The 27,992-nt window shown below is 44.9% G+C and overlaps 1 protein-coding gene across 3 annotated transcripts in view; it reads right to left on the bottom strand.

Annotated features, from left to right (window-relative positions):
- Positions 1–12,013: 12,013 nt before the first annotated feature.
- The window catches only part of acsf3 (acyl-CoA synthetase family member 3), a 77,643-nt gene continuing 61,664 nt past the window's right edge, over positions 12,014–27,992 (bottom strand). For 2 of the 3 annotated variants that reach the window (XM_062961505.1, XM_062961504.1), the window contains exons 8-10: positions 26,571–26,705; positions 25,652–25,763; positions 21,071–21,400 (exon numbers count right to left, since the gene is read on the bottom strand). In XM_062961505.1, coding sequence (XP_062817575.1) covers positions 21,280–21,400; positions 25,652–25,763; positions 26,571–26,705 — 368 coding nt within the window. In that variant the 3' untranslated portion in view covers positions 21,071–21,279. Of the gene's footprint in view, positions 21,051–21,070; positions 21,401–25,651; positions 25,764–26,570; positions 26,706–27,992 lie in introns of those variants that run through there. The other variant, XR_010000521.1, reaches the window with a different exon arrangement.

Here is a 27,992-nt window from a genome sequence, read left to right as displayed (position 1 = left end):
GTATTTTATTGTATTATTTTTTTAGTGTTTTAAATTATTTTTAGTGTTTTTTATTATTTTTATTGGGTTGCTAGGAGACCAAGTTGGAGGAGCTTAGCCTTCTAACTGGCAGCAATTGGATAAAAGCAATCATTCCTCTTCCTCTAATTAGGACTTTATTTTTCTTTTCTTTTTGTTGTATCAACCTAGAGGTGTGGATGATGGGTTGTGTTGTCAAATTTCGAGGTTGGGGGGCCTGTAGTTTTGGGACCTATTCTTTATCCCCTCCTAATGAATACGGTGTCAGAAAGAATTTTCTACCTTCTGTCCGACATTAACCCTGCAGTTACTCAAAAGGTGGCCCTTTTTGCCCTGGCTGCTCAGAAAATCCGGGCAAAACTGATCTCCGATGTCGAGGTCAACTGTGCTGGGGACGCTTTTAACTAATAGTGGTTTTTTATATCCAAGGTGTTTACTGCTTGGGTTTTAATAATGCTGTACTTACTTGGTTTTATCTTGTTTTTAATTATGTTGGTGCTAATCCATGACACATGTAGTATTTGAAGGGCATATTCTGACATTGATATTTGCAGCATTTTAATGTTTTAATGATTTATATAGGGTTTTAATGGCATGTTTTATATTGTATTTGATGATCTGGCTTTTGTGTATTTGTTTGTTTGTCTTGCATGCGAAAGACCTATGGTCTAAGCATTAAATAAATTTGGAATTTGGAATTTGGAATTTGTTAGTCGCCGTGATTCCATCACTCTTTTATATATATAGATTCTGAGGGAATGCCTGGGCCGATGAACCTTCAACCTCAACCTTGTATCTCTGTCTAAGGAAGTTTCCTCAGACTCACTGCCCGAAACACCTGGAACTTGTTGATGTTCTGAATCTAGTGAAAGGACACCCTTATCATTGTTTCCTGTTTTCTCGCCAGAGCCTTCAACATTCCCAGTATCGGAACCTTCAAGATTTCCCACATCAGCATTGCCATGGTCAACCTGCATAAACCCAAATCCCCTTTTATCATCAGACTGAACCACAACAGTCCCCAATGTCATAGTCCAACTTCCTCTGAGGCTGAGAGAATGTGACTTGCCTGGGGTCCGTGGATTTCCAAAGCCAGCATCACAGTCGAGTCTGAAAGTGCTCCACCATGTTGGCTCTCCATCTGTGGATGCAAGAGGGGCCTTAGCGGAGCCTTTTGTCCAGTCCTGGGTTCATGTCCAGACTCAGCCACTGGGTTTGTTTCTCATAGACCGGCTGTTGGCACAGGAGAGCTGAAACATGCCAAGCCGCTGCCCCATGGGACGTGTCAACGGCCAGAGAGGAATTTCTCAGCTGTTTCGACTCCAGGAATGCTCTCTCCTCGTTCTGCAAGTTTTTAAAATCTCTGAATGAAAGTCAGTTAAAAATAAGATGCTCCCAGCAACCAGAGGAATGCATACCAGGGATGCTGTGTGTTGCCGAAGGCATTCATGGCCAGAATCACTAAGTTGCTGTGAGTTTTTCAGGCTGGATGGCTATATTCCAGTAGCATTCTCTCCTGACGTTTCGCCTGCATCTTTGGCTGGCATCTTCAGAGGTTCTGTTGGAAGTGAGGCAGGTGGAGTGTATATATACCTGTGGAATAATGTCCAGGGTGGAAGAAAGAGCACTTGTCCGGAGCAAGTGTGAATGTTGCAATTAGCAAGCTTGAACAGCATTGTGTTGTCAAAGGTTTTCGTGACTGGAATATGTCAGACGACACAGAGAGACCATTGAAATCCACAAACATTGTTCATGAAAACCATGAAAATGAACCAAATCTGGCTAGTATTAAAAAAAAACAACAACATCAGGACAGTAAATAAAGAATAACACTCTGAAAAGAAGGGAATTCCAGGCAGGAAACAATCTTGGCCAGCTCACACCTCCCAACAAAGGATTCTCCCAGGCAGGAGGCAACCAGGCCTTGAAGCTGGAAGGCTTTTCAATGCTAATCAATGTGGCTAATTGCAACATTTGTCAATGTGGGATTTGTGTATTGGTAGTGTTTAAATGAAATTTGTGTCTTGCCTGTATTGCATACTGATTGCATCATCCAGAGTGTAACATAGTCTGGAAAGAGTTAATTATTAAGAAGCTGTGATGTCCTTGATGTGTGGCTGGAACCAGGGAGTGTCCAGACACAAGTGTGTGTGCATTGCTGATTGCATCAGATCTGTTCAGTTCTGTTCTGTTCTGAGTTGAGTCGAGTGCTGTCTGCTGAAAGTCAAGTCCTGTGTCTATTGTCTTCAAGCCTGTTTGTCTTGATTACTGCTTTCAGTAAAACTTGTATATAGTTTTTTAACTATATATAGTTTTTTAACTGTATATAGTTTTTTAGATGTTTTTTAAAGATGTAGATGTTTTTTAAAGATTTTTTAAAGATGTTTTTAAATTGTTGATTTTAGCTGGTTCTTGTAAGCCGCCCCAAGCCCTAGGGGAGTGGCGGCATATAAGTTTGAAAAATAAATAAATAGTTTTACCATCGGCTCTGGTGTCTCTTTGTTCAGCGTTCCGCTGACTCCATCCAACTGCTGCTGCGCTGTGTAAATTACTCTGACAACATTCACACTTCAGGGTGGGAGAAAGACAAAAATTCTTTCTCCTGCCCTGAACATTATTCCACATATATATGATCCGGGGAGCGGAGTGAGCGCCTGCAGTTAGCTTCAGCTTCTGCCAACCTAGCAGTTCGAAAACATGCAAATGTGAGTAGATCAATAGGTACTGCTCCGGCGGGAAGGTAATGGCGCTCTGACGCCCTGACTATCATCTAGCATCATCTGGCCTAGTTTCCAACAGACATCACAATCTCTGAGGATGCCTGCCATAGATGTGGGCGAAACGTCAGGAGGGAATGCTTCTGGAACATGGTCATACAGATGGATGCCTGCCATAGATGTGGGCGAAACGTCAGGAGAGAATGCTTCTGGAACACGGTCATACAGACGGATGCCTGCCATAGATGTGGGCAAAACGTCAGAGGAGAATGCTTCTGGAACATGGTCATACAGACGGATGCCTGCCATAGATGTGGGCGAAACGTCAGGAGAGAATGCTTCTGGAACACGGTCATACAGACGGATGCCTGCCATAGATGTGGGCAAAATGTCAGAGGAGAATGCTTCTGGAACATGGTCATACAGACGGATGCCTGCCATAGATGTGGGCAAAACGTCAGAGGAGAAGGCTTCTGGAACATGGTCATACAGACGGATGCCTGCCATAGATGTGGGCGAAACGTCAGGAGAGAATGCTTCTGGAACACGGTCATACAGACGGATGCCTGCCATAGATGTGGGCAAAACGTCAGAGGAGAAGGCTTCTGGAACATGGTCATACAGACGGATGCCTGCCATAGATGTGGGCGAAACGTCAGGAGAGAATGCTTCTGGAACACGGTCATACAGACGGATGCCTGCCATAGATGTGGGCGAAACGTCAGGAGGGAATGCTTCTGGAACATGGTCATACAGATGGATGCCTGCCATAGATGTGAGCGAAACGTAAGGAGAGAATGCTTCTGGAACATGGCCATGTAGACGGATGGCTGCCATAGATGTGGGCGAAACGTCAGGAGAGAATGCTTCTGGAACATGGCCATGTAGACGGATGGCTGCCATAGATGTGGGCGAAACGTCAGGAGGGAATGCTTCTGGAACATGGTCATACAGATGGATGCCTGTCATAGATGTGGGCAAAACATCAGGAGAGAATGCTTCTGGAACATGGCCATACAGACGGATGCCTGCCATAGATGTGGGCAAAACGTCAGGAGAGAATGCTTCTGGAACATGGTCATACAGACGGATGCCTGCCACAGATGTGGGCGAAACGTCAGGAGGGAATGCTTCTGGAACATGGTCATACAGACGGATGCCTGCCATAGATGTGGGCGAAACGTCAGGAGGGAATGCTTCTGGAACACGGTCATACAGACGGATGCCTGCCATAGATGTGGGCAAAACGTCAGGAGAGAATGCTTCTGGAACACGGTCATACAGACAGATGCCTGCCATAGAAGTGGGTGAAATGTCAGGAGAGAATGCTTCTGGAACATGGCCATATATCCCAGAAAACTCACAGCAACCCACTGTCCTTTGCTGTGTTGTCCCTCCATTCATACTTTTATCACATTCATGCCTCTGTTCTGTGTACAAACATTTTGTGGATGTTCAAGGCCCCTGCCAGCTATCGTTCCCGGCACGTTTAAATGACACATGCCCATCTCTGGTTCTGGGATGCCTTCGTTTGCCTTTTCTTGGCATGGAGGTCTTGCTAAGATTGATTCTTAGAGCCTTTGCTGCCTTTGCTTGGCTCCGATCCCTCCTTCCAGACGGCCGCCCTGATGCCCAGGTGCCGAGACCATCTGCTCCTCCTGTTTTTGCTGGACGGAGACCAAAGGCACCAGCACCAAGATGGCACACTTGGCAGGAGAGAGCAAGGGAATGCGGGAACGAGGAAGAAAAGAAGAAGAGAGAGAATTTGGAGCATGTCTCCTCTTTGCTCCATCAAACCCATGTACCTTTTGATTTGCACACCATCCCTATAGACCAGGTGTTTTGGACTTCAACTCCCACAAAAAAAAAAAAAAGGAATTCTAGACATGAATTAACCAAGAGCAGCTAACACCTCCTAATTGAGAATTCCCCCCCAGGCAGGAAACAATCAGACCTTGAAGCTGCAAGGCTATTCAATGCTAATCAAGGTGGCCAATTGGAACATTCACACCTGCCTCAAACAGACAAGAGTTCTTTCTCCCACCTTGGACATTATTTTATATATATACACACACATTTATATATATATATACAGTAGAGTCTCACTTATCTAAGCTAAACGAGCAGGCAGAAAGTTGGATAAGCGAATATCTTGGATAATAGGGAGGGGTTAAGGAAAAGCCTATTAAACATCAAATTAGATTATGATTTTACATATTAAGCACCAAAACATCATGTTTTACAAGAAATTGACAGAAAAAGCAGTTCAATACGCAGTAATGCTATGTAGTAATTACTGTATTTACGAATTTAGCACCAAAATATCACGATATATTGAAAACATTGACTACAAAAATGGCTTGGATAATCCAGAAACTTGGATAAGCGAGGCTTGGATAAGTGAGACTCTACTGTATATATACACACACACACACACCAGTATATATATATAAAATATAAATAATGTCCAGGGTGAGAGAAAGAACTCTTGTCTGTTTGAGGCAGGTGTGAATGTTCCAATTAAAATTAAATTACATTAAAACATTCATAAATACACATTTAGGCACATTTTGAGTCCGAACCGGTCTGTCAATTGTATCCCACTCAGTTGCGACAAACGCTGGATATAAATACAGTAGAGTCTCACTTATCCAACACTCACTTATCCAACGTTCTGGATTATCCAACGCATTTTCGTAGTCAATGTTTTCAATACATCGTGATATTTTGGTGCTAAATTCATAAATACAGTAATTACTACATAACATTACTGCGTATTTAACTACTTTTTCTGTCAAATTTGTTGTATAACTTGATGTTTTGGTGCTTAATTTGCAAAATCATAACCTAATTCGATGTTTAATAGGATTTTCCTTAATCCCTCCTTATTATCCAACATAATCGCTTACCCAACATTCTGCCGGCCCGTTTATGTTGGATGAGACTCTACTGTAAATATAATAAGAACAACTTAAAAACAAGACATACATTCTATTGTTGTTGTTGTTGTTGTTGTTGTTATTAACAGTATATTGAGTTGAGATAAAATTTTAAAACCATAGACATTGTATTATTATATTTGTTTATATCCCACTCTATCGCGATAAAAGCAAGATACATACATATATATATATACTAGCTGTGCCCGGCCACGCGTTGCTGTGGCGAAGTATGGTGGTATGGGAAATAAAGTATTGAGGAATTGGTGGTAGTTAAGGTAAAGGGTCCCTTGGGCTGAGTGGGTTGCTAGGAGACCAAGTGAGCGGAGCACAGCCTTCTAACTGGCAGCAATTGGATAAAAACAATTATTCATCTCCCTCTAATTAGGACTTTATTTTTCTTTTCTTTTTGTTGTATCAACCTAGAGGCATGGATGAGGGGTTGTGATGTCAATTTTCGAGGTTGTGGGGTGTTTACTTTTGTTGTTTTGTCCGCTGCCATGATGCCATCACTCTTTTATATATATATATATATATATATATATATATATATATATATATATATTAGTTTTCAACAGACCTCATAACCTCAGAGATGTGGGCGAAACGTCAGGAGAGAATGCTTCTGGAACAGCCTGGAAAACTCACAGCAACCTAGTGATTTCATGAAAGCCGTAGACAACACATTAAAGCAGGCATGGGCAAACTTGGGCCCTCCAGGTGTTGTGGACTTCAACTCCCACAATTCCTAACAGCCTACCGGCTGTTAGGAATTGTGGGAGTTGTAGTCCACAACACCTGGAGGGCCCAAGTTTGCCTGTGCTTGCATGTTCAGGATAGGAGAGTGTCATGCTCTTATTTGACCAGCAAGTGGCACCCAAACCCCAGGAAAAAGAGACTGGGAGATAGTCACACTTTCCCAGTTTCCCCAGTAGACAAGACTGGACTCCAAGGCATCTGATCTAACTTTGCAGGGTCTCTCGTGAGAGTTGACTCTCGGGCTCTGAGACATTATAGGGTTTTCTTAGGCCCTTTTTCCAGGTCTATGAACCCTAGGTGTCATATTTATGTATTTAATTATTTACCCTATTGATACCCTGCTTTTCTCCTCTCCGAATGGGACTCAGGGCGGCTCACATATGGCAATGATTCAGTGCCATAAAAACACATTTAAAATATTTAAAAATTAAACATTTAAAACATATAGGCATTAAAAAAAAAAGTCTAGTTGTGTCCGACTCTGGGGGTTGGTGCTCATCTCCATTTCTAAGCCGAAGAGCCGGCGTTGTCCATAGACACCTCCAAGATCGTGTGGCTACTGGCATGACTGCATGGAGCGCCGTTACCTTCCCGCCAGAGCAGTACCTATTGATCTACTCATACTCTGGGGGTTGGTGCTCATCTCCATTTCTAAGCCGAAGAGCTGGCGTTGTCCATAGACACCTCCATGGTCATGTGGCCACAGGCATGACTGCATGGAGCAACATTACCTTCCCACCGGAGCAGTACCTATTGATCTACTCATGCTCTGGGGGTTGGTGCTCATCTACATTTCTAAGCTGAAGAGCCGGCGTTGTCCTTAGACACCTCCACGGCCAAGTGGCCACTAACAGGACTGTATGGAGCTCCATTACCTTCCCGCTGGAGCGGCACCTATTCATCTACTCACATTTGCATGTTTCCGAACTGTTAGGATGCCAGAAACTGGGGCTAACAGAAACTGGGGCTCACTCCGCTCCCTGGATTTGAACTGCTGACCTTTCAGTCAGCAAGTTCAGCAGCTCAGTGGTTTAACACACTGAGCCACCAGGGGCACTTAAAGACACCCATTTTGTGGAATCCATTTCCCCCTTTGAGGCTTTAATTTGGGAAAAGAAATAAGCTTTCACGGACTCCAATAAAAGGGGACTGAGGTGCATTGGAGAAGGGAAAGGGGAGGAGGTCCCTTTGCCGGGGCCCAGGCAACGAATCGCATGGAAAGGCCACCGGCTCCAGCGCATCTGTCGCATCCGATCAATCGGAGCCGCTGATCCGAACAGGGCGGCTAGTGGCGATGCCATCTTGTCAGCCCACATATGCCCATCACGGCATAATCCGATGCGCAAGGAGGCGGATGCGGTGCCAGCCGAAAGGAGGGGAAGGGGTTCCTGACAGAGCCGTCTTTGCAAGACCAGTCTTTCCTACCCTTTATTCCAGTGGTTCCCAACCTTTTGTTGACCAGGGACCACTTTGACCAGGGACCACTTTGACCAGGGACCACTCTCCAACATTAGTACCAAAAGGGTTACGAATCAGTTTTAGGTCAACTTTAGATTCGGTTTAATTATTTGGATTGCATTGGACAGACTACATCAGCTCTAGTTTCTGATGCAGAAATGCCATCCAGTAATCGCCGTCGTAACCAAAAGGGTTACAAATCAGTTTTTGGTCAACTTTAGATTCGGTTTAGTTATTTGGGTTGCCAATTCGGAAAATTGCATTGGATAGACTACATCAGCTCCAGTTTCTGATAGAGAAATGTCATCCAGTAATCGCTGTCGTAACCAAAAGGGTTACAAATCAGTTCTTGGTCAACTTTAGATTCGGTATTTGGGTTGCTAATTCGGAAAATTGCATTGGATAGACCACATCAGCTCCAGTTTCTGATACAGAAATGCCATCAGTTTTGGTCAACTTTAGATTCGATATTTTGGGTGCTGATTTAGAACATTGCATTGGATAGACTACATCAGCTCTAGTTTCTGATACAGAAATGCCATCCAGTAATTGCCATCATAACCAAAAGAGTTACAGATCAGTTTTTGGTCAACTTTGTAACCAAAAGGGTTACAAAACAGTTTTTGGTCAACTTTTGATTCGGTATTTGGGGTGATGATTCAGAATATTGCATTGGATAGACTACATCAGCTCCAGTTTCTGATACAGAAATGCCATCCAGTAATTGCCATCATAACCAAAAAGGTTACGAATCAGTTTTTGGTCAACTTTAGATTCGGTATTTGGGGTACTGATTCAGAACATTGCATTGGATAGACCACATCAGCTCCAGTTTCCAACACAAAACATATTCTATCTAGTAGTCACCATCTGTTTGCCCACAGAAAACCATATTTAATAATCTAGAGCTGATGTAATCTATCCAATGCCATTTCCCGAATCAGCACCCCAAATAACTCTAAGAACAGCCTAAAAACAAAGACTAGGTTGCGCTGTGTTATTATCCGTAGTCATAATGGTGAGGCTGTGGACCATATTTTAGTTCTTGCGGACCACTGGTGGTCCACAGACCATTGGATGCCGAGCTTTTGAAGGCCTTTGTTGCCGAACTACAACTCCCAGGATGATGTAGCATTGAGCCGCCACAGCCCAAGCGGTGTCAGGTCGTATCAATTGCCCAATGCACCCCAAGTGACGAGAGCAGTGGCACGGGGATGATGGACAAGCGCATAGATTCATCCCAATGTCACAAAGGATAAAGCCAACGAGACGTAGGGTCTGCGCCGCCTTGGGGTCCTTCTCTCAATCCCGTTGCATTTCCGATCTCGGTGAGTGAGCCGGCCAAGGGCGAAGATGGGGAAAATATGCTCCCGTCGCCTCCCCGCCGCTGTCAAGGAGGATTTGATGTGCCGCGCCGCCCGACATGCCAGCCCCGGCCTGACCCACTTCACCCCGGTTCCAGGGCGCCACTGGCAGGGACCATCTGCTCGGCTGCCCTCCTGCCACGGCGCATTAGGGTCAGCGTCAAGGGCGGCGGAGGCCTCTTTCGGGGAGAAAGCCCCATGCCATAGGATCAATCTGTAAGTTTTTTTCCAGGCTGTCTAGCCATGTTCCAGAAGCATTCTCTCCTGACGTTTCGCTGTAAGTTTTTTTCCAGGCTGTCTAGCCATGTTCCAGAAGCATTCTCTCCTGACGTTTCACTGTAAGTTTTTTTCCAGGCTGTCTAGCCATGTTCCAGAAGCATTCTCTCCTGACGTTTCGCTGTAAGTTTATTTCCAGGCTGTCTAGCCATGTTCCAGAAGCATTCTCTCCTGACATTTCGCTGTAAGTTTTTTTTCCAGGCTGTCTAGCCATGTTCCAGAAGCATTCTCTCCTGACGTTTCGCTTTAAGCTTTTTTCCAGGCTGTCTAGCCATGTTCCAGAAGCATTCTCTCCTGACATTTCGCTGTAAGTTTTTTTTCCAGGCTGTCTAGCCATGTTCCAGAAGCATTCTCTCCTGACATTTCGCTGTAAGCTTTTTTTCCAGGCTGTCTAGCCATGTTCCAGAAGCATTCTCTCCTGACGTTTCCCTGTAAGTTTTTTTCCAGGCTGTCTAGCCATGTTCCAGAAGCATTCTCTCCTGACGTTTCGCTGTAAGTTTATTTCCAGGCTGTCTAGCCATGTTCCAGAAGCATTCTCTCCTGACGTTTCCCTGTAAGTTTTTTTCCAGGCTGTCTAGCCATGTTCCAGAAGCATTCTCTCCTGACGTTTCGCTGTAAGTTTTTTTCCAGGCTGTCTAGCCATGTTCCAGAAGCATTCTCTCCTGACGTTTCACCCACATCTAAGGCAGGCATCCTCCTGTGGAGTGTCCAGTGTGGGATAAGTAAACCAATAGACCCCTCAACCTCTGAGGATGCCTGTCATAGTTGTGGGCAAAACGTCAGGAAAGATTGCTTCTGGAACATGGCCATGCAGCCTGGAAAAATCACAGCAACCCAATGATTCTTGGCATTAAAACCTTTGACAACACAGAGGTCATCTGTCAGGAGGGTTTTGATTGCGTCTTCCTGCCTGGCTAGACACAATCACCAGTCTAGATGACCCTTGGGAGTTTCTTCCGACTTTAGGATGCTATGATTCTAACAAAACAGAGGCTGGTTGGCTCTCTGTTGGGAGGGCTTTGATTGTGTCTTCCCAAATAGCAGAACGTGGTCAGACTAGATGGCCTTTGGGGATCTCTCCTAAGGCAGTATTGGGATCCTTGGAGAGGAGAAGAAGACCCTTTGGAGATCTCTTCTTAGGTCCTGGATTCTCGACAACACAGAGGCTGGATGGCCATCTGTCGGGAGGGTTCTGATTGTGTCTTTCTGTCTGGCAAAAAAAGGTCAGAATAGATTATCCTTGGGGGTCTCTTCCAACTCTAGGATGCTGTGATTCTAATAAAATAGAGGCCGGATGGCTCTCTGTTAGGAGGGCTTTGATTGTGTCTTCCCAAATAGCAGGATGTGGTCAGACTGGATAGCCTTTGGAGATCTCTTCTAAGGCCTTGGAGGTTTTTAAGCAGAATCTTCATGGTCATCTCTTGGGAGGGCTTGGATGGTGTCTTCCCGCTTGGCAGTTTTGGGTTGGATTGGTCTTTTGGAATCCCTTCCAGCTCAGCTAAATATGAGTCAATAGGGTGATGCAGCAGCTTAAAAAGCCAATGCGATTGTGTCTTCCTGCCTGGCAGAAAGGGGTTGGACTGGATGGCCCTCGGGACCCCTTCCAAGTCTAGGATCCTATCACAAGGTAAATGTCACTCAGCACTGTGATGCAGCAGCAAACAAGGCCAATGCGATTGTGTCTTCTCTAGATAAAGGTACAGACTGAACCCCTTTTCCCTTCCAGCTGGTTTGTGAGTGACTCGTATTCCGCACCGCACGGCAAATCCAAAGACTCTTGATTCCATTCCAGCAAAAACAAACCAGCTGTGTTTTTGCATTCGAAACTATATACCGCAAATGGGATTCACAGGGCTTCTCTGCTCTTCGCAGCACTTAGCACTCGGTTGGCACCGAATAAACACACAAAGGCAAGACATCCCACCTAAACATTAGCACTGTAAAAACTCTTTGAGAAAGGGATGAGTTGTCTTAAAGGCTGGTGGGCTTTTCTTCTCTGAAACAGAGGCTAGATGGCCATCTGCTGGGAGGGATTTTATTGTGTATTCCTACATAGCCTTCCCGACAGATTGCCATCCAGCCTCTCTTTTGTTAGACACCTAGTTGGAAGAGACCCCCAAGGGTCATCTAGTCTGACCCCATTTTGTCAAACAGGAAGACACCCATAAAACCTTCCTGACAGATGGCCATCCTGCTTCTCTTTTAGAATCATAGACTGGAAGAGACCCCCCAAGGGTCATCTAGTCTGACCTCATTTTCCAAAATGAGATCAGACTCGTTTAGATGACCCTCAGGGGTCTCTTCCAGGAGTCTATGATTCTAAAAGAGACCCCCAAGGGACATCTAGTCTGACCTCATTTTATAAAATGAGGTCAGACTAGAGGTCAGACTAGTCTAGATAACTCTTGGGTGTCTCTTCCAGGAGTTTTGATTCTAAAAGAGAGGCAGGATGGCCATCTGTCGGGAAGGTTTTGCGGGTGTCTTCCTGTTTGACAAAATGGGGTCAGACTAGATGACCCTTGGGGGGTCTCTTCCAACTCTAGGATTCTATGATTGTAACAAAAGAGGCTGGATGGCCATCTGTCGGGAAGGCTTTGAATGTGTCTTCCCGAATGGCAAAATGTGGTCAGACTAGATGTCCTTTGGCCGGGCTGGGCTGTGGCGCAGCTGGCTAGTAACCAGCTGCAATAAATCACTACTGACCGAGAGGTCATGAGTTCGAAGCCCGGGTTGGGTTAAGCCCCCGACCATTAAATAGCCCAGCTTGCTGTTGACCTATGCAGCCCCGAAAGACAGTTGCATCTGTGAAGTAGGGAAATTTAGGTCCGCTTTATGCAGGAGGCTAATTTGACTAATTTACAACATCATTAAAACTGCCAGCAAAACATGAGGAAAGGAATGAGGAAGTACATCCACTAGTGGACAGTGAGGCAAAAGCTCCCCCTGTGGCCGGAATTGTGAAGCTGGAAAAGAATGTTAAATGCCTCTGTGTCTGTCTATATATGTTGTTTGTCTGTTGCTTGCATTGAATGTTTGCCATGTATGTGTTCATTGTAATCCGCCCTGAGTCCCCTTCGGGGTGAGAAAGAAGGGCGGAATATAAATACTGTAAATCTATATATATAAAAGAGTGATGGCATCACGGCAACCCACAAAACAACAAAACTACAGGCCCCCAACCTCGAAATTTGACAACACAACCCATCATCCACGCCTCTAGGTTGATACAACAAAAAGAAAAGAAAAATAAAGTCCTAATTTGAGAGAGAGGAATAATTGCTTTTATCCAATTGCTGCCAGTTAGAAGGCTAAGTTCCTCCAACTTGGTCTCCTAGTAACCCAATAAAAAATAATAAAAAACACTAAAAATTAATACAATAAAATACTATAATAACAGAAAATAACTAAAAATAATACAAGAAAATAATAAAATATAATAAATAAAAATATAACTTACAATAAAATTAATTAAAAAATGCAAATAACGTCAAATAAAAATTACACAATTTTTAACCAATACCACCACCACTTTGCCACAGCAACGCGTGGCCGGGCACAGCTAGTAAATCAATAAATAAATAGCAGTATTGGGACTCTTGGAGAGGTGAAGAAGACCCTTATCAAACCCTCTTTGAACGGGATGAGATCCGCCATTCTTGCAGCAGCCGTGGCCCTGAATGCCAAAACAGCAGCAGCAGAAGCGGCAATAATAAAGGCACCGGAGCCTGGGATTTTATATGGCAATAAAAGATAATGTCAGCTATAAAGAGCGAAGCGCTGGAGGAAGAAGGAGGTGTCTTCCCCACTTTCTTTCTTTCTTTCTTTCTTTCTCTCGGAGGAGATGTCAGTGGTCTGGAGGTCTCTCTCCTTGCCCCACCGAGGAGGCCAAGTTCAAAAGCAGCATGGCTTTGAAATCCGTAAATAAAGAATATAAAGATCCTAAAAAACGGCACAAAGCCCCCTCCGCCTGACATCCCTCACCGAAGCGTGACAGGCAGCTGTTTTACTGTATTTGCTACCTGGGCTCATCCATCAAACCCATCGATCGGGCAACGGCAGGGTTTTATTAATGATCTTGTCAGTGGCCCCGGCGCAAGGTGCCGGGGATGATAGATCGCGCCGGGCCGGGCCTGCGATTTATTCTCCAGCGACCTTGTCTCTCCCCATCGCGGCTTGCTTAAGAGTTATGAATGTGATACATGATAATTTGATATTGATCTATAGGGCAAGTGGGGAAAACGGAGGGAGAAGGCATCGCTTCGGTCCGGCCGCTCACGGGTCCGAACAAGGCGCATCCCATAATACATACGGCACATTGTGTTTCTTGTTGCAAGCCCTTTAATAGGGACAGGACTCTCCGCTCCGGGTTCTGGGATCAATATGGCTATTGACGGATTGATTAGGGCTACCTTGAAAGGGATTGCCGGCCCAAAATCCCATTGCGTGGATTGTTGTTATCTATTTTAATTCTGGAAAGGGAAAAATCAATGCATTTCAGCCTAGTGAGGGTACATAAAGCTTCAGGAAGGATCTTAAGACTTGCCTATTTAAGCAAGCCTTTGGGGATTAATATGACCCATAAGTATGACGGAAGAACAGCAAAGCAATTGGTTAAATCAGGGGTCCCCAAACTTTTTAAACAGGGGGCCGGTTCATGATCCTTCGGACCATTGGAGGGCCGGACTATAGTTGGCCACCAATCAATAATAACAACAACAACAACAACAACAACAACAACAACAAAAGAGGGTTGGAAGAGACCCTTTGGGCCATTGAGTCTAATCCCCTTCTGCCTTTGTGCACTGAAAGGACAAGTAAAGCACCCCTGACAGATGGCCACCCAGCCTCAATGTTTATTATTATTGTTATTATTATTAATAATAATAATAATAATAAAGAGGGTTGGAAAAGACCTCTTGGGCCAGTAAGTCCAACCCCCTTCTGCCTTTGTGCACCAAAAGCACAAGCAAAGCACCCCTGACAGATGGCCACCCAGCCTCAATGTTAATAACAACAACAACAACAACAACAACAACAACAACAACAACAACAATAATAATAAGGGTTGGAAGAGACCCTTTGGGCCATTGAGTCCAATCCCCTTCTGCCTTTCTGCATCAAAAGCACTAGCAAAGCACCCCTGACAGATGGCCACCCAGCCTCAATGTTAATAATAATAATAATAATAATAATAATAATAATAATAATAATAATAATGTGATTTTGTGATACGAAATCCAGCATATCTATCTTGTTTGCTGTGTCATACAATATGTCCCCTTCTGCCTTTCTGCATCAAAAGCACTAGCAAAGCACCCCTGACAGATGGCCACCCAGCCTCAATGTTAATAATAATAATAATAATAATAATAATAATAATAATAATAATGTGATTTTGTGATACGAAATCCAGCATATCTATCTTGTTTGCTGTGTCATACAATATAATAATAATAATAATAATAATAATAATAATAATAATAATAATAATAATAATGGTTGTGAGAGAAGAAGAGACCCCTTGGGTCATTTAGTCCAACCCCCTTCTGCCCTTGTGCCATGGGGGCCGGATAAGTAGCGTCGATGGGCCGCATCAGGCCCCCGGGCCTTAGTTTGGGGACCCCTGGGTTAAATGGTTCAAAAAGCAAGACCTGACTGGCCAGGATCAGATTCATTCTTCACTTATCGTTAACTAGGCTGTCTAGGTTATTAAACAACTCTAATAAGTTGTTGAAGGCTTTCATGGTCGGAATCACCAGGTTGCTATGAGTTTTCTGGGCTGTCTGGCCATGTTCCAGAAGCATTCTCTCCTAACGTTTCGCCCACATCTATGGCAGGCATCCTCAGAGGTTGAGGGACAACAGATTGCACAACCTTCTGAGGGTGCCTGCCATAGATGTGGGCCAAATGTCAGGAGAGAATGCTTCTGGAACATGGCCAAAACTCACAACCACTCAGTGATTCCGGCCATGAAAGCCTTCGACAGCACAATTGGTTCAGTGTTTAAAAAGCTCAGTTGGTGCTAGACTTTTGATACTTGAATCGTTTGAAAAACTATTTTAATTGATATGTAGTGTATTTCTTGTCTGGAATTCCCCTGTTGTTCCACAGATACCCTGTTTCCCCGAAAATAAGACATCCCCGAAAAATAAGACCTAGTAGAAGTTTTGCTGAATTGCTAAATATAAGGCCTCCCCCAAAAGTAAGACCTAGCAAAGTTTTTGTTTGGAAGCATGCCCAATGCCTGCCAAACAGAATACCAGAGCATTCAGGATTGGTAAATGTACATACCAGTTGTACATGGAAATAATGGTAACAAGAAATTCTTGATAGGATTCAGTTTGTCTGGTTATGCTGGTTTGTGATGACAGCTACTGTACAGTATATAATAAATGTTCATTTTTTTGTTCAACAATAAATGTGAAATCTTCTTCATGGAAAAATAAGACATCCCCTGAAAATAAGACCTAGCACATCTTTGGGAGCAAAAATTAATATAAGACGCTGTCTTATTTTCGGGGAAACACGGTATGTGGGAGTTCAAGTCCAAAACACCTGGAGGGCTCAAGTTGGACCAGGCCTGGTGTAGATGGCCTTGCAGAGTGTTGCAAAACGTAGGTGTGTTGCACAGATTTGAAGGGTTCATAGTTAACAAACCTTATGCATAACCCTTCAGATTTTTGGGGGGGTTAGAAGGGATTCATATGGGAAGGGCGGGAATGCAAAGAGAAATAGAGAGAATGGGAAAGAGAGAGGAAGAGCAGCCGAGGCGTGCCCAGGTTATTAAAAGAGGCTGGGACTCTTTTGCTCTCCTCTAATGACGGCTCCTTCCCCCACCTTTCCCTGCATCTGTAGTCAAACAGAAGGAGAGTGTGCCGGAGCGTGCAAAAGGACAGATCGCAATTTACAGCGGGTTATTAGCTGTCCCCGTGTTGAGATTACAGGCTGCCCTAATGAGGGGCTCTTTTACGGCGCAGTAAAAAAATAAGAAGGCAGGCAAGTCTGGCTTGGATGCTATTAGAAGAGAGAAGAACCTGACAAAAAGCAGGGAAAGGAGAGGGATGCTGGAAGTGTCTTGTCACCTGGGAGCCGGTCCCTTGGACACTCAAGGTGACGCAAGGCCAGGGCCGATGAGATGCGGAGACAAGCGAGGAGCAGCAAATGGATGGAGCTCCCTTGGGCCTGCCTTCTGCAGAGGAATGGCGAGGCTGTAAAAGCATTTCGAAGTGCACTGAGCGGAGCGGTGAAATCCCCAGCGAGGCTCATGCCATGGCACAAATGATCCCAGTACCCAGACCCCAAATCCCAGGACAGTCCCGGAGCCCCGTTTAGAGAACAGCCAACCTAGGTTGTGCCTTGACCGTTCCTCCCCAAAGTGATGATGGTAATTGTATAAAAACAAATGATTCCAGTACCCAGACCCCAAATCCCAGGACGGTCCCGGAGCCCCGTTTAGAGAACAGCCAACCTAGGTTGTGCCTTGACCGTTCCTCCCCAAAGTGATGATGGTAATTGTATAAAAACAAATGATCCCAGTACCCAGACCCCAAATCCCAGGACGGTCCCGGAGCCCCATTTAGAGAACAGCCAACCTGGATTGTGCCTTGACCGTTCCTCCCCAAAGCGAGGATGGTAATTGCATAAAAACAAATGATTCCAGTACCCAGACCCCAAATCCCAGGACGGTCCCGGAGCCCCATTTAGAGAACAGCCAACCTAGATTGTGCCTTGACCGTTCCTCCCCAAAGCGAGGATGGTAATTGCATAAAAACAAATGATTCCAGTACCCAGACCCCAAATCCCAGGACGGTCCCGGAGCCCCATTTAGAGAACAGCCAACCTAGATTGTGCCTTGACCGTTCCTCCCCAAAGCGAGGATGGTAATTGCATAAAAACAAATGATTCCAGTACCCAGACCCCAAATCCCAGGACGGTCCCGGAGCCCCATTTAGAGAACAGCCAACCTGGATTGTGCCTTGACCGTTCCTCCCCAAAGCGAGGATGGTAATTGCATAAAAACAAATGATTCCAGTACCCAGACCCCAAATCCCAGGACGGTCTCGGAGCCCCATTTAGAGAACAGCCAACCTGGATTGTGCCTTGACCATTCCTCCCCAAAGCGAGGATGGTAATTGTATAAAAACAAATGATCCCAGTACCCAGACCCCAAATCCCAGGACGGTCTCGGAGCCCCGTTTAGAGAACAGCCAACCTGGGTTGTGCCTTGACCGTTCCTCCCCAAAGCGAGGATGGTAATTGTATAAAAACAAATGATCCCAGTACCCAGACCCCAAATCCCAGGACGGTCCCGGAGCCCCATTTAGAGAACAGCCAACCTGGATTGTGCCTTGACCGTTCCTCCCCAAAGCGAGGATGGTAATTGTATAAAAACAAATGATCCCAGTACCCAGACCCCAAATCCCAGGACGGTCTCGGAGCCCCGTTTAGAGAACAGCCAACCTGGGTTGTGCCTTGACCGTTCCTCCCCAAAGCGAGGATGGTAATTGTATAAAAACAAATGATTCCAGTACCCAGACCCCAAATCCCAGGACGGTCCCGGAGCCCCGTTTAGAGAACAGCCAACCTGGGTTGTGCCTTGACCGTTCCTCCCCAAAGCGAAGATGGTAATTGTATAAAAACAAATGATTCCAGTACCCAGACCCCAAATCCCAGGACGGTCTCGGAGCCCCATTTAGAGAACAGCCAACCTGGATTGTGCCTTGACCGTTCCTCCCCAAAGCGAGGATGGTAATTGTATAAAAACAAATGATCCCAGTACCCAGACCCCAAATCCCAGGACGGTCTCGGAGCCCCGTTTAGAGAACAGCCAACCTGGGTTGTGCCTTGACCGTTCCTCCCCAAAGCGAAGATGGTAATTGTATAAAAACAAATGATCCCAGTACCCAGACCCCAAATCCCAGGACGGTCCCGGAGCCCCATTTAGAGAACAGCCAACCTGGATTGTGCCTTAACCGTTCCTCCCCAAAGCAAGGATGGTAATTGTATAAAAACAAATGATCCCAGTACCCAGACCCCAAATCCCAGGAGGGTCCCGGAGCCCCATTTAGAGAACAGCCAACCTGGGTTGTGCCTTGACCGTTCCTCCCCAAAGCGATGATGGTAATTGCATAAAATGTGTGCAAGCTGAGAAGCTGATTCAAAAGACACAGGGAGTGAAAGAACCAAACACTACTACTACTACTGAAGGGACCATGGGCCAGAAATTAGTAGACTTCTGCATATATATAGTAGACATGTCCGATCGATGAAAAAAATGTTTCAATTCTCGTTTCTAAAGTAAGGGGCGCTGGCGCTTCGATATAGAAAGTATTTCCGATTTTTTCACCCCAAAATTTCAGATATTTCCAAAAATTCGTAATGATTCTAAATGTTTTTAAAATGGCGGACGTGCACACGCAATCGCCAAAAAAAAAGGAACCGGGGAGGACTTTTCCAGGGTTCTCCCACCCTCATTTCTTGAGCTATCCTCATCAACCCTCGCCTCCACCTTTGCGTCCATCGTGGAAGCTTCTGATTGGCCGGGTAGCGGCAGCCATGTTAGGCTGCGCTAAGCTCCCATTCTACGTAGGTTGCAGAAACAAAAATTAAAAAATATATATTTTAAAAAATATATTTTAAAAAATTTGGGGGGGGGGAATTAACGAAACATTAAGAGACAATTAGAGAATGGGCCAACAATGGTTCGAATTACATTGCTGGTTGCGCTGTGAGACAATGTATCAGAATGCGTATCAAAAAGCGAGAACAATCCAAAATAATTCCGATATACGATTCAAAACGATATTTTGGACATGTCTAATATATAGCTTTGCCTCTGTTTATATCATATTAGCTTCATATAGACAACGAGTTCTTTGTTGGTGTATTTTGGTGTAAGGGTGAAATGATGAATCAAGTGTTTTACTGTTGGAGGTTTACAACTGTGTATTCCGGACATGCTTTCTAGCAGCACAAGTGTTAACGGCAGGCCAGTTTGAGTGATAGTCTGCTGAGCCAATAGGTCGTGACTTCCGGTCTCTGGAGACGTTTGTCATTCTGCTGTGGAATGTGCTGTTGCAAAGAGAGAGGAAGTGTTTTGCTTTGTTTAAGAAAGCATGTGTCCTATGAGTGATGGGCTTTGTAGTTGTATATACTTGTAAATAATAAAGTCTTAGAACCGCTGTGTACAGCTGATTAACGACTGTGGTGTCGTTTGTCGGTGCTGCTTATCCAGACGGTCAAGCAGTCTGACTGAGGATGGATTGGTAAGAGGCCTGGATCACCAATAAATCAGGGTGGTGCAGAGCTGATTTAACCCCCCCCCTCCCCCATCACTCTTTGTATGAGCCAAAGTAACAAAGGACCTGTGCTCCTCCCTTTCTCTTGAGCTGGTACCTTTCTCCAGAAAGTTCCAAGGCCAAATGCTAGCTTGAGATCAACAAGTGAGATCATAGACACCACTTGTGCCAAAGAAGTGTGGAGGTGAAGAAGACCCTCAGTAATTGGTCAAGTTTAGATAAGCTGAGTTATATATCCTTTGTTTACAACGCCACGCTTCGCGGCAGCCATTTGCAAGTACAAACCTTTTGGGGTGTACGGCTGTCCCGCCTTCTCATAGCTATGTGAAAATAAACTTTGTTTTTGTACTCTCATGAGACTGGATTTTCTGTCTCATTGCCTCCTTTGCCAGAACTCCTTTTTGAGATAAATTGTCTTACATAAATCTGGGGGCTCGTCCGGGATTTGGCACAGTGACAGATGGGGGACGGAGGATCTAAAGGCTGTTGTTCTTTTGGCCCGTTCCGGGTGGGCGGTATTGGTCACCTTGTCTTACACTACTACTACTACTACTACTAGTTGTTGTTGTTGTTGTTGTTGTTGTTGTGTTGTCAAAGGCTTTCGTGGGTGGAATCACTAAGTGATGTTGTGTTTTACAGTTTTGATACATTAATTTGTTGTGATTGGTATGTATTTTATATTGTTTTATTTTATTATATATTGTTGGGCCTGGTCCCCAAGTGAGCCGCCCTGAGTCCCCTCGCGGAGATGGGGCAGGATACAAGAATAAAGATATTATTATTACTATTATTATTATTGGTAGTAGTAGTAGTAGTAGCAGGTAAAGGAAAAGGTATCCCCTGACGTTAAGTCCCTAAGGACCTTCCAAGGTGAAATCTCATATATGATATAGTAGGTAAAGGTAAAGGTTCCCCCTGATGTTAAGTCCAGTCGTATTCGACTCTGGGGGTTGGTGCTCATCTCCATTTCTAAGCCAAAGAGCCGGCGTTGTCCATAGACACCTCCAAGGTCATGTGGCCACTGGCACGACTGCATGGAGCACCGTTACCTTCCCGCCGGAGCGGTTCCTATTGATCTACTCATAGTAGTAGTAGCCAGACTAGAAAATAGGATTAGAATGAGGGATTCCTTAGATATTATACCTGTATAAGTCACCAATGGGCTGTTAGATGATGGTCAGGGCCTTCAGTGGTTTGTGGACCCAGGACTGCAGGAAAGACCTGAATTTACAGCAGAAAGGTCTAAGAAAGAGGCTCCAAAGAAGCAAGCCTGCTTTTATACAACGTTGGTTCACATTTACGGAAATAAATCACAGGTGTGGTCCCACCTTTGACATGATGATAAGGCTGAAAGTGACCTGGGAAGAGAGCAGGATCCAATTGCTGTTTTGGAAGAACCTGATTGCCGTTGTTTGGTCTCTTTCGGGCCAAGGCTGCCAAAGCAGTTCTCTTAAATGGATGAGTAGAAGTGCCTGAGGAGCTGCTTCTTGTCCACTTTGCCCATTTGGTTCCGCGGGATCTCCTCCACCAGAAGGAGCTCGGAAGGGATGGTGTAGGACGCCATGGACTTCCTGAGAAAAAGGAGCACATCTTGGTTAATGCACGCATGTGCGTGACCCGTTGGGTGCCTTCAAATTGTTGGGAATCACCCTGGACTACTCAAGTCTAGATGTAGTTAGATAGATGATAGAGTTAGATTGAGGGAATCCTTTCCCTGTTTCCAAAGCATGCCTAGACAGGCTTTATTGTGTTTCACTCTATTCTGTTTACGTCACATCCCTTACTTTGAAGTTAGTAGAAATGTGAATCTCCAGGGACACTAACTTCCCATTGGTCAGAATGTCTTTTATGGCCCCAATAAACTGGACCATGAGATTGGAACCATTTTGGTGCTCTCTTCTCCCTTTCTTATTTAAATTGAGTCTAACCGCTCAGAGATTAGAACTCATTGCCTCCATATCTTAGAGCAATGTCGGAGTTGCGACCTTTTGGAAAAGCGCTCAAGACTTGGCTGTTTGGTTGTGCATTTAAGTAAATCAGATCTAATTTGCCAAATAGTCACTGTTGAATGTTTTTAGGTTGAATGTTTTTATGTTGAATGTTTTTATGTTGAATGTTTTTTATATTGTGGAATGATATTTTAAATTGTAAGTCGCTCGGAGCGACTAATTAAGAAATAAAGTGAAGTGAAGTGAAGTGAAAATTACCACAACACAAATCATGTCTGAGCTATGGCAACACAGCTATGTTGGCAAGGGAAAGCAGACAAACCCTTTGCCAAGATCCAGTGGGATCCAGTGGGATTCCAGTCTTCCCAGTTCCCCACCCAAGACCCCAAACCCACTGTGTGCTTGTGTGCATCCGTCAGAGGCTGCGCGTCCCGACAGAACGACTCCACGAAGCAAATGGATTGCTTTTAATGGGTTCTCATCAATCCTTTCAATTAGATATGGCAAGCGGCGCAAGTGACAAATTGTCAACAGAAGTGCAAGGGAGCCGGGCACAATCCCGCTCCATAATACAAGTCCCAGGTGGGCCACTCGAATGCCCAGGTAGCCATGATGGGTCAGGTTTTTGGGAATTCGTCATAAGGGAAATAGAAAATATTATGAATATAAAAATTAGAAGGAATCCAGTGGAAATATTACTTTTAATTAAAAAAAGAGGATGAGAAAGATAAGAGGGAAAAAATTTTAATAGACATGCTATTAACAGGAGCTAGATTACTAATTGCAAAATATTGGAAAGGAGAAATGAAAATACAAATTAATGAATGGTATAAAGAAGTTTGGCGAATGGCACTGATTGACAAGCTAACGTCAAATTTAAAAGTAAAGAAGGGATTATGGAAAAAAAGATTTTGAAAGTACTGTATTTGGAAAATATTTCTAGAAAAATTATTGGAAAAAGAAGATGGGAATTTACCTCCAAATGAAGAATTGAACTTTTGGTGGGACTACAGAAGAAGAGATGGCTCTGGGGAAGGGGAGCACAGGGGTGAATGTAAATAAAAGGGAGAAATGTATAAAATATGTTTATATAATTGTAACTTTTTCTCAAATAATAATAACAATTAAAAAATAATTAACATGATGGGTGCCATTTCTCCTTATCTCTTCACCAAGAGAACTGTCTCAGCGCGAAGCAAAGTCGGCATGCCCTCTGCAAAGCACGGCACATGTCGGCGCGTTCTCTCTTGCCGTGGCACCAACCCTGGGCCACGCCAGGCTCCGACAGCCGCCTGTTCTGAGATCTGACATGACGTGACAGGCCCGCCGAGCGTGTCAGCGCTCTCCTCCTTAACCGCGGCTCCGCTTCCTCCCCAAACTCTTCCTCCCTGCCTGATGCCATATGGGGACCTCCGACTCGAGACCCGGGTGTTGCCAGTGTGAAGAGACCGGAGGCGAATGCCGCACAATGAAGAGGGACATGTGTCTCCTGCCAGACAGAGCGAGAAGGAGGGAAGGAAGGAGGAGAAGGCGAAGGGAGGCAGAAGGAGAGGAGGAGAAAGGGAAGGGGCCTGCAAACAAACAGGCCAAGGACCTTCCCCTGCGGTGCCCAAGACACATCATATTTGGATGAAGCCTCTCATCCCTCCAGAGTCAGACGGACTGAGAAACAGAGGAGGAGGTTGAGAGTGTTGTGGTAATCTCTGAGCGGTTAGACTCAATTTAACCCTCTGGGGGAGATTCCACCAAAAATCAACAGAGTAGCAAAAGCAAAAGCTTTCAAATGCAACAGTTACTTACACGGGGTGAGCAAAGAGAAGCCTTTGACCATTTAGGATTGCAATGGACTGCAGAGTCTCAGTAAAAGTTCAAAAAGCATTTATTCAGGTAAAAAAAGATATATAGAAAGGCTTGGGAGCTGTCTAGTCTACTCTAGACTGGTTTCTAAGGAAAAATAAGAAAGGAAAAATAACAAACATCTAAATAGTTACATCTTGCCAGGAGAGATGGCGAGATGCTTCTTGTTAGCTAGAAGAACAAAGGGAGAAGAGAGAACCAAAATGGTTTCAACCTCATGGTCCAGCCATAAAAGACATTCTGACCAATGAGAAGTTAGTGTCCCTAAAGATCCACATTTCTGCTAACTTCAAAGTAAGGGATGTGACGTACACAGGATGGAGTGAAACACAGTAAAGCCTGTCTAGGCATGCTTTGGAAACAGGGAAAGGATTCCCTCAATCTAACTCTATCAACTATCTGACTACATTTAGACTTGAGTAGTCCAGGGTGATTCTCAACAGAGAGGACCAAGGGCCAAATTTATTCCTTCTTTACGGATATGAAGGAAGTTAGGAGCACATTATTATCTCCAGGTGACTAAATGACACAATCTTAATTTTCTAAAAAGAGTGACAAAAGTTAGCTTTTTCTGTCCCAGCAACCCTAAGGACCTTCCAAGGTGAAACCTCATATCTGTTACCAGGACCGGCCCAAGGGAATCTTCAGGGGTACGCAAAAAAATTTTTGCGCCCCCCCCCACCGCGCCGCGGGAGGCGTGGTCAGATCTGGCCCCGCCTCCCACACCACGCGCGGGTGCCCTGACCCCACCCCCATGGCGTGGGGCAGCGCGGGAGGCGGGGCCAGACCTGGCCCCGCCTCCTACGCTGCGTGCGGGCGCCCTGACCCCGCCCCCCACAGCGCTGGAGGCAGGGCCAGGGCGCCGGAGGCGGGGCCAAGTGTGGCCACGCCTCCCAGGGGCTCGATAGCGCCCCTGGGAACATGGCGGCCAACGCGGGGGCGTGACTAGCGTCCCGTGTTGGGCCGGGCCTGTCTGTTACAGTAGGTAAAGGTAAAAGTTCCCCCTGACGTTAAGTCCAGTCGTGTCCGACTCTGCGGGTTGGTGCTCATCTCCATTTCTAAGCCGAAGAGCCGGCGTTGTCCGTAGACACCTCCAAGGTCATGTGGCCATGGGCATGACTGCATGGAGTGCTGTTACCTTCCTGCCGGAGTGGTACCTATTGATCTACTCACATTTGCATGTTTTCAAACTGCTAGGTTGGCAGAAGCTGGGGCTAACAGCGAGCGCTCACTCTGCTCCCCGGATTCGAACCTGCGACCTTTTGGTCTGCAAGTTCAGCAGCTCAGCACTTTAACATACTGCGCCACCGGGGGCTCCTTTCTGATACAGTAGAGTCTCGCCTATCCAACATAAATGGGCCGGCACAATAAGCAAAAATATTGGATAATAAGGAGAGATTAAAGAAAAGCCTATTAAATGTCAAATTGTTAGAAACAGATTCCCAACACAAGTGACGTTATGATTTTACAAATTAAGCACCAAAACATCATGTTTTACAACAAATCAACAGAAAAAGCAGTTCAATACCCGGTATTTTTGAATTTAGTACCAAAACATTGGAGGTCGAGGGCCCTTTCTGGATACATCGATCTGTTGATGTTCATGTTCATTGATATAGAGTGGCTTAGGAAATAAGTGTGTCTCTTATACTGTATAAAATGGCAAAATCCAAGTTTGCGTTTCAGAATGTCTTTTGAATATTTCCAAACTGTAGATGCCTGAATTTGTGGATATGTAATCCATGGATACAGAGTAGTAGTGGGTGAGATCTATTGTGAATATAGAGGAATTGTGAATGGTGTAAAGGATAGGTTGTACTATCATTTACACCATTTGTAGGATAGTTGGAAGCCACTAAGGCCCTAAAGAAGGCATGGGAAAACTTGGGACCTCCAGGTGTTTTGGACTTCAACTCCCACAATTCCTAGGAGTAGGAGTGTTTTCTTTGTTGGTGATGACATTTATATCCGCACAGGAAGACCTTGGTGAATAATCTCTGTAGGAGGTTCACTTACCTTGCCCATTCCTTCAGCTCCTTGAGCGACAACGTATGGCCTTGTTGGAGCTCGACCACCGCACTGACCCTCTGGCCCCACATCGGGTCTGGGGCCCCAATCACCGCCACATCTGGAGCAAGAAAGAGAAGGAGGCAAAGTCAAGGCAGGAAAGTGTAAGAACATTTTACGTTGCTTCTCCAAAACTACCTGCATGCTGTTGTTGTTTGGAAGGGCAGGGTTGAGAAATACCCGAGTAAATAAATAGAAAACGCAGCCAGATGGCAAAGCCGAGGAGAAGACAGGGGCAGGGAAGCCGGAGTGACAAGTTAAAGCGATGCCGCCTCTTCCCATATGTTTCCAACGGCCCTGATCCACCTGAGAGTGGGTTACTTCTGAGTAAGCTTTCTATACGGAGGTCCTCAGATGGTGGCTTTGAATCTATTCCATTTCCAGCACCCAGGAAAATATTTTTCTATTGTTTTGGCCCTTTTATATTTTCACCTCACCAAGAAATACATTTTCAAACGACCCTTCTTTGGGCCATATTGGGGAAGGGAATAAAAAACAAACATCACCATCCATAGATTCGTCTTCTATTTTTGAAACATGGCAGTTGCTGCTTTTATTTTGTTGTTTGGTTGGTAAGCGATGTTATGCGCTCGTTGGGGTTTTTGCTGCGTTTGTTATTATCATATATGTCACCCCGAGAGCTTTGGCTACAGGGCAACTTGGGCATGAAAGGAAATGCATAAAGACATTTCCGGAGGCTTGGAAAGAGATGCACAAGGCGGAAGTATGAGATAACATCAGGCGCCCTTCCATGAAGACGGATGTCCTAACTATAACTAAAATAATTATACAGTTCATGCTCCACATTTGCAATTTTGACTTCTGCAGATTTCGTTACTTGCAGAATTGACCATGGTGGATACTCTACCAGCAATGCTCGGGTGGGCCAACAAATGCCGTTCCACTTCCAAGGCGCTGATTTTGTATCCGCCGCTTTTGATAATGTCGACAGAGGTGCGTCCTCGGATCCAGTAGGTGCCATCTTTATACACAGCTGTGTCTCCTAGGAGAGGAAAACAAAAGAGTTAGGCAATCTGCAGTTATCTCCGTCATCACTGCTTACACTGAGAAAAGGACATGGTCTTTTTGGGGCCTCAATGGCACAATGTGCAGCATTTTAGGGTCTCAAGGGCATAATGTGTTGCATGTTGGGATCTCAAAGGCCCAATATTGGGGTCTCAAAGGTCTAATATGTTGCATTTTAGGGTCTCAAGAGCATAATGTGTTGCATGTTGGGATCTCAAAGGCCCAATATTGGGGTCTCAAAGGTCTAATATGTTGCATTTTAGGGTCTCAAGAGCATAATGTGTTGCATGTTGGGATCTCAAAGGCCCAATATTAGGGTCTCAAAGGTCTAATATGTTGCATTTTAGGGTCTCAAGGGCCCAACATGTTGCATTTTGCAAATCTTAAAGGCATAATGTGTTGCATGTTGGGGTCTCAAAGGCCCAATATTGGGGTCTCAAAGGTCTAACATGTTGCATTATGGAGTCTTAAAGGCCCAATATGTTGCACTTTGGGAATATAAAGGGCATAATGTGTTGTATGTTGGGGTCCAAAAGGCCCAATATGTGACATTTTATGGTCTCAAAGACCCAATATGTTGCATTTTAGGGTCTTAAGAGCCCAATGTGTTGCATTTTGGGAATCTCAAGGGCATAATATGTTGCATTTTAGGGTTCCAAAAGGTCCAATATGTTGCATTTAGGGGTCTCTAATATCCAATATGTCGCATTTGGGGTCGCAAAGACCCAATATATTGCATTTTAGGGTCTCAAAGGTCCAATATGTTGCATTTTGGGGTCTCTAATATCCAATATGTTGCATTTTGGGATCTCAAAGGACCAATATGTTGTGTTTTAGGGTCTCAAGGACCCAATAGTTTGCATTTTAGGGTCTCAAAAATCCAATGTGTTGCATTTTGGGGTCTCAAAAGACCCAATAGTTTGCATTTTAGGGTCTCAAAGACCCAATTGTTTGCATTTTAGGGTCTCAAAGGCCCAATATGTTGCATTTTAGGGTCTCAAAGGCCCAATAGTTTGCATTTTAGGGTCTCAAAGACCCAATTGTTTGCATTTTGGGGTCTCAAAGACCCAATTGTTTGCATTTTATGGTCTCAAAGGCCCCATTCGTTGCATTTTAAGGTCTCAAAGACCCAATATGTTGCATTTTAGGGTCTCAAAGACCCAACATGTTGCATTTTGGGGTCTCAAGGATCCAATATGTTGCATTTGAGAGTCTGAAGGGCCACATGCAAGCTTGTGAAGGCTGTAGATTCCAATTACTGTTT

This window comes from Anolis carolinensis, unplaced genomic scaffold (assembly GCF_035594765.1).
Source record: "Anolis carolinensis isolate JA03-04 unplaced genomic scaffold, rAnoCar3.1.pri scaffold_9, whole genome shotgun sequence".
NCBI classification, from domain to species: domain Eukaryota; kingdom Metazoa; phylum Chordata; class Lepidosauria; order Squamata; family Dactyloidae; genus Anolis; species Anolis carolinensis.
This window is presented reverse-complemented; position numbering and strand designations above follow the sequence as displayed.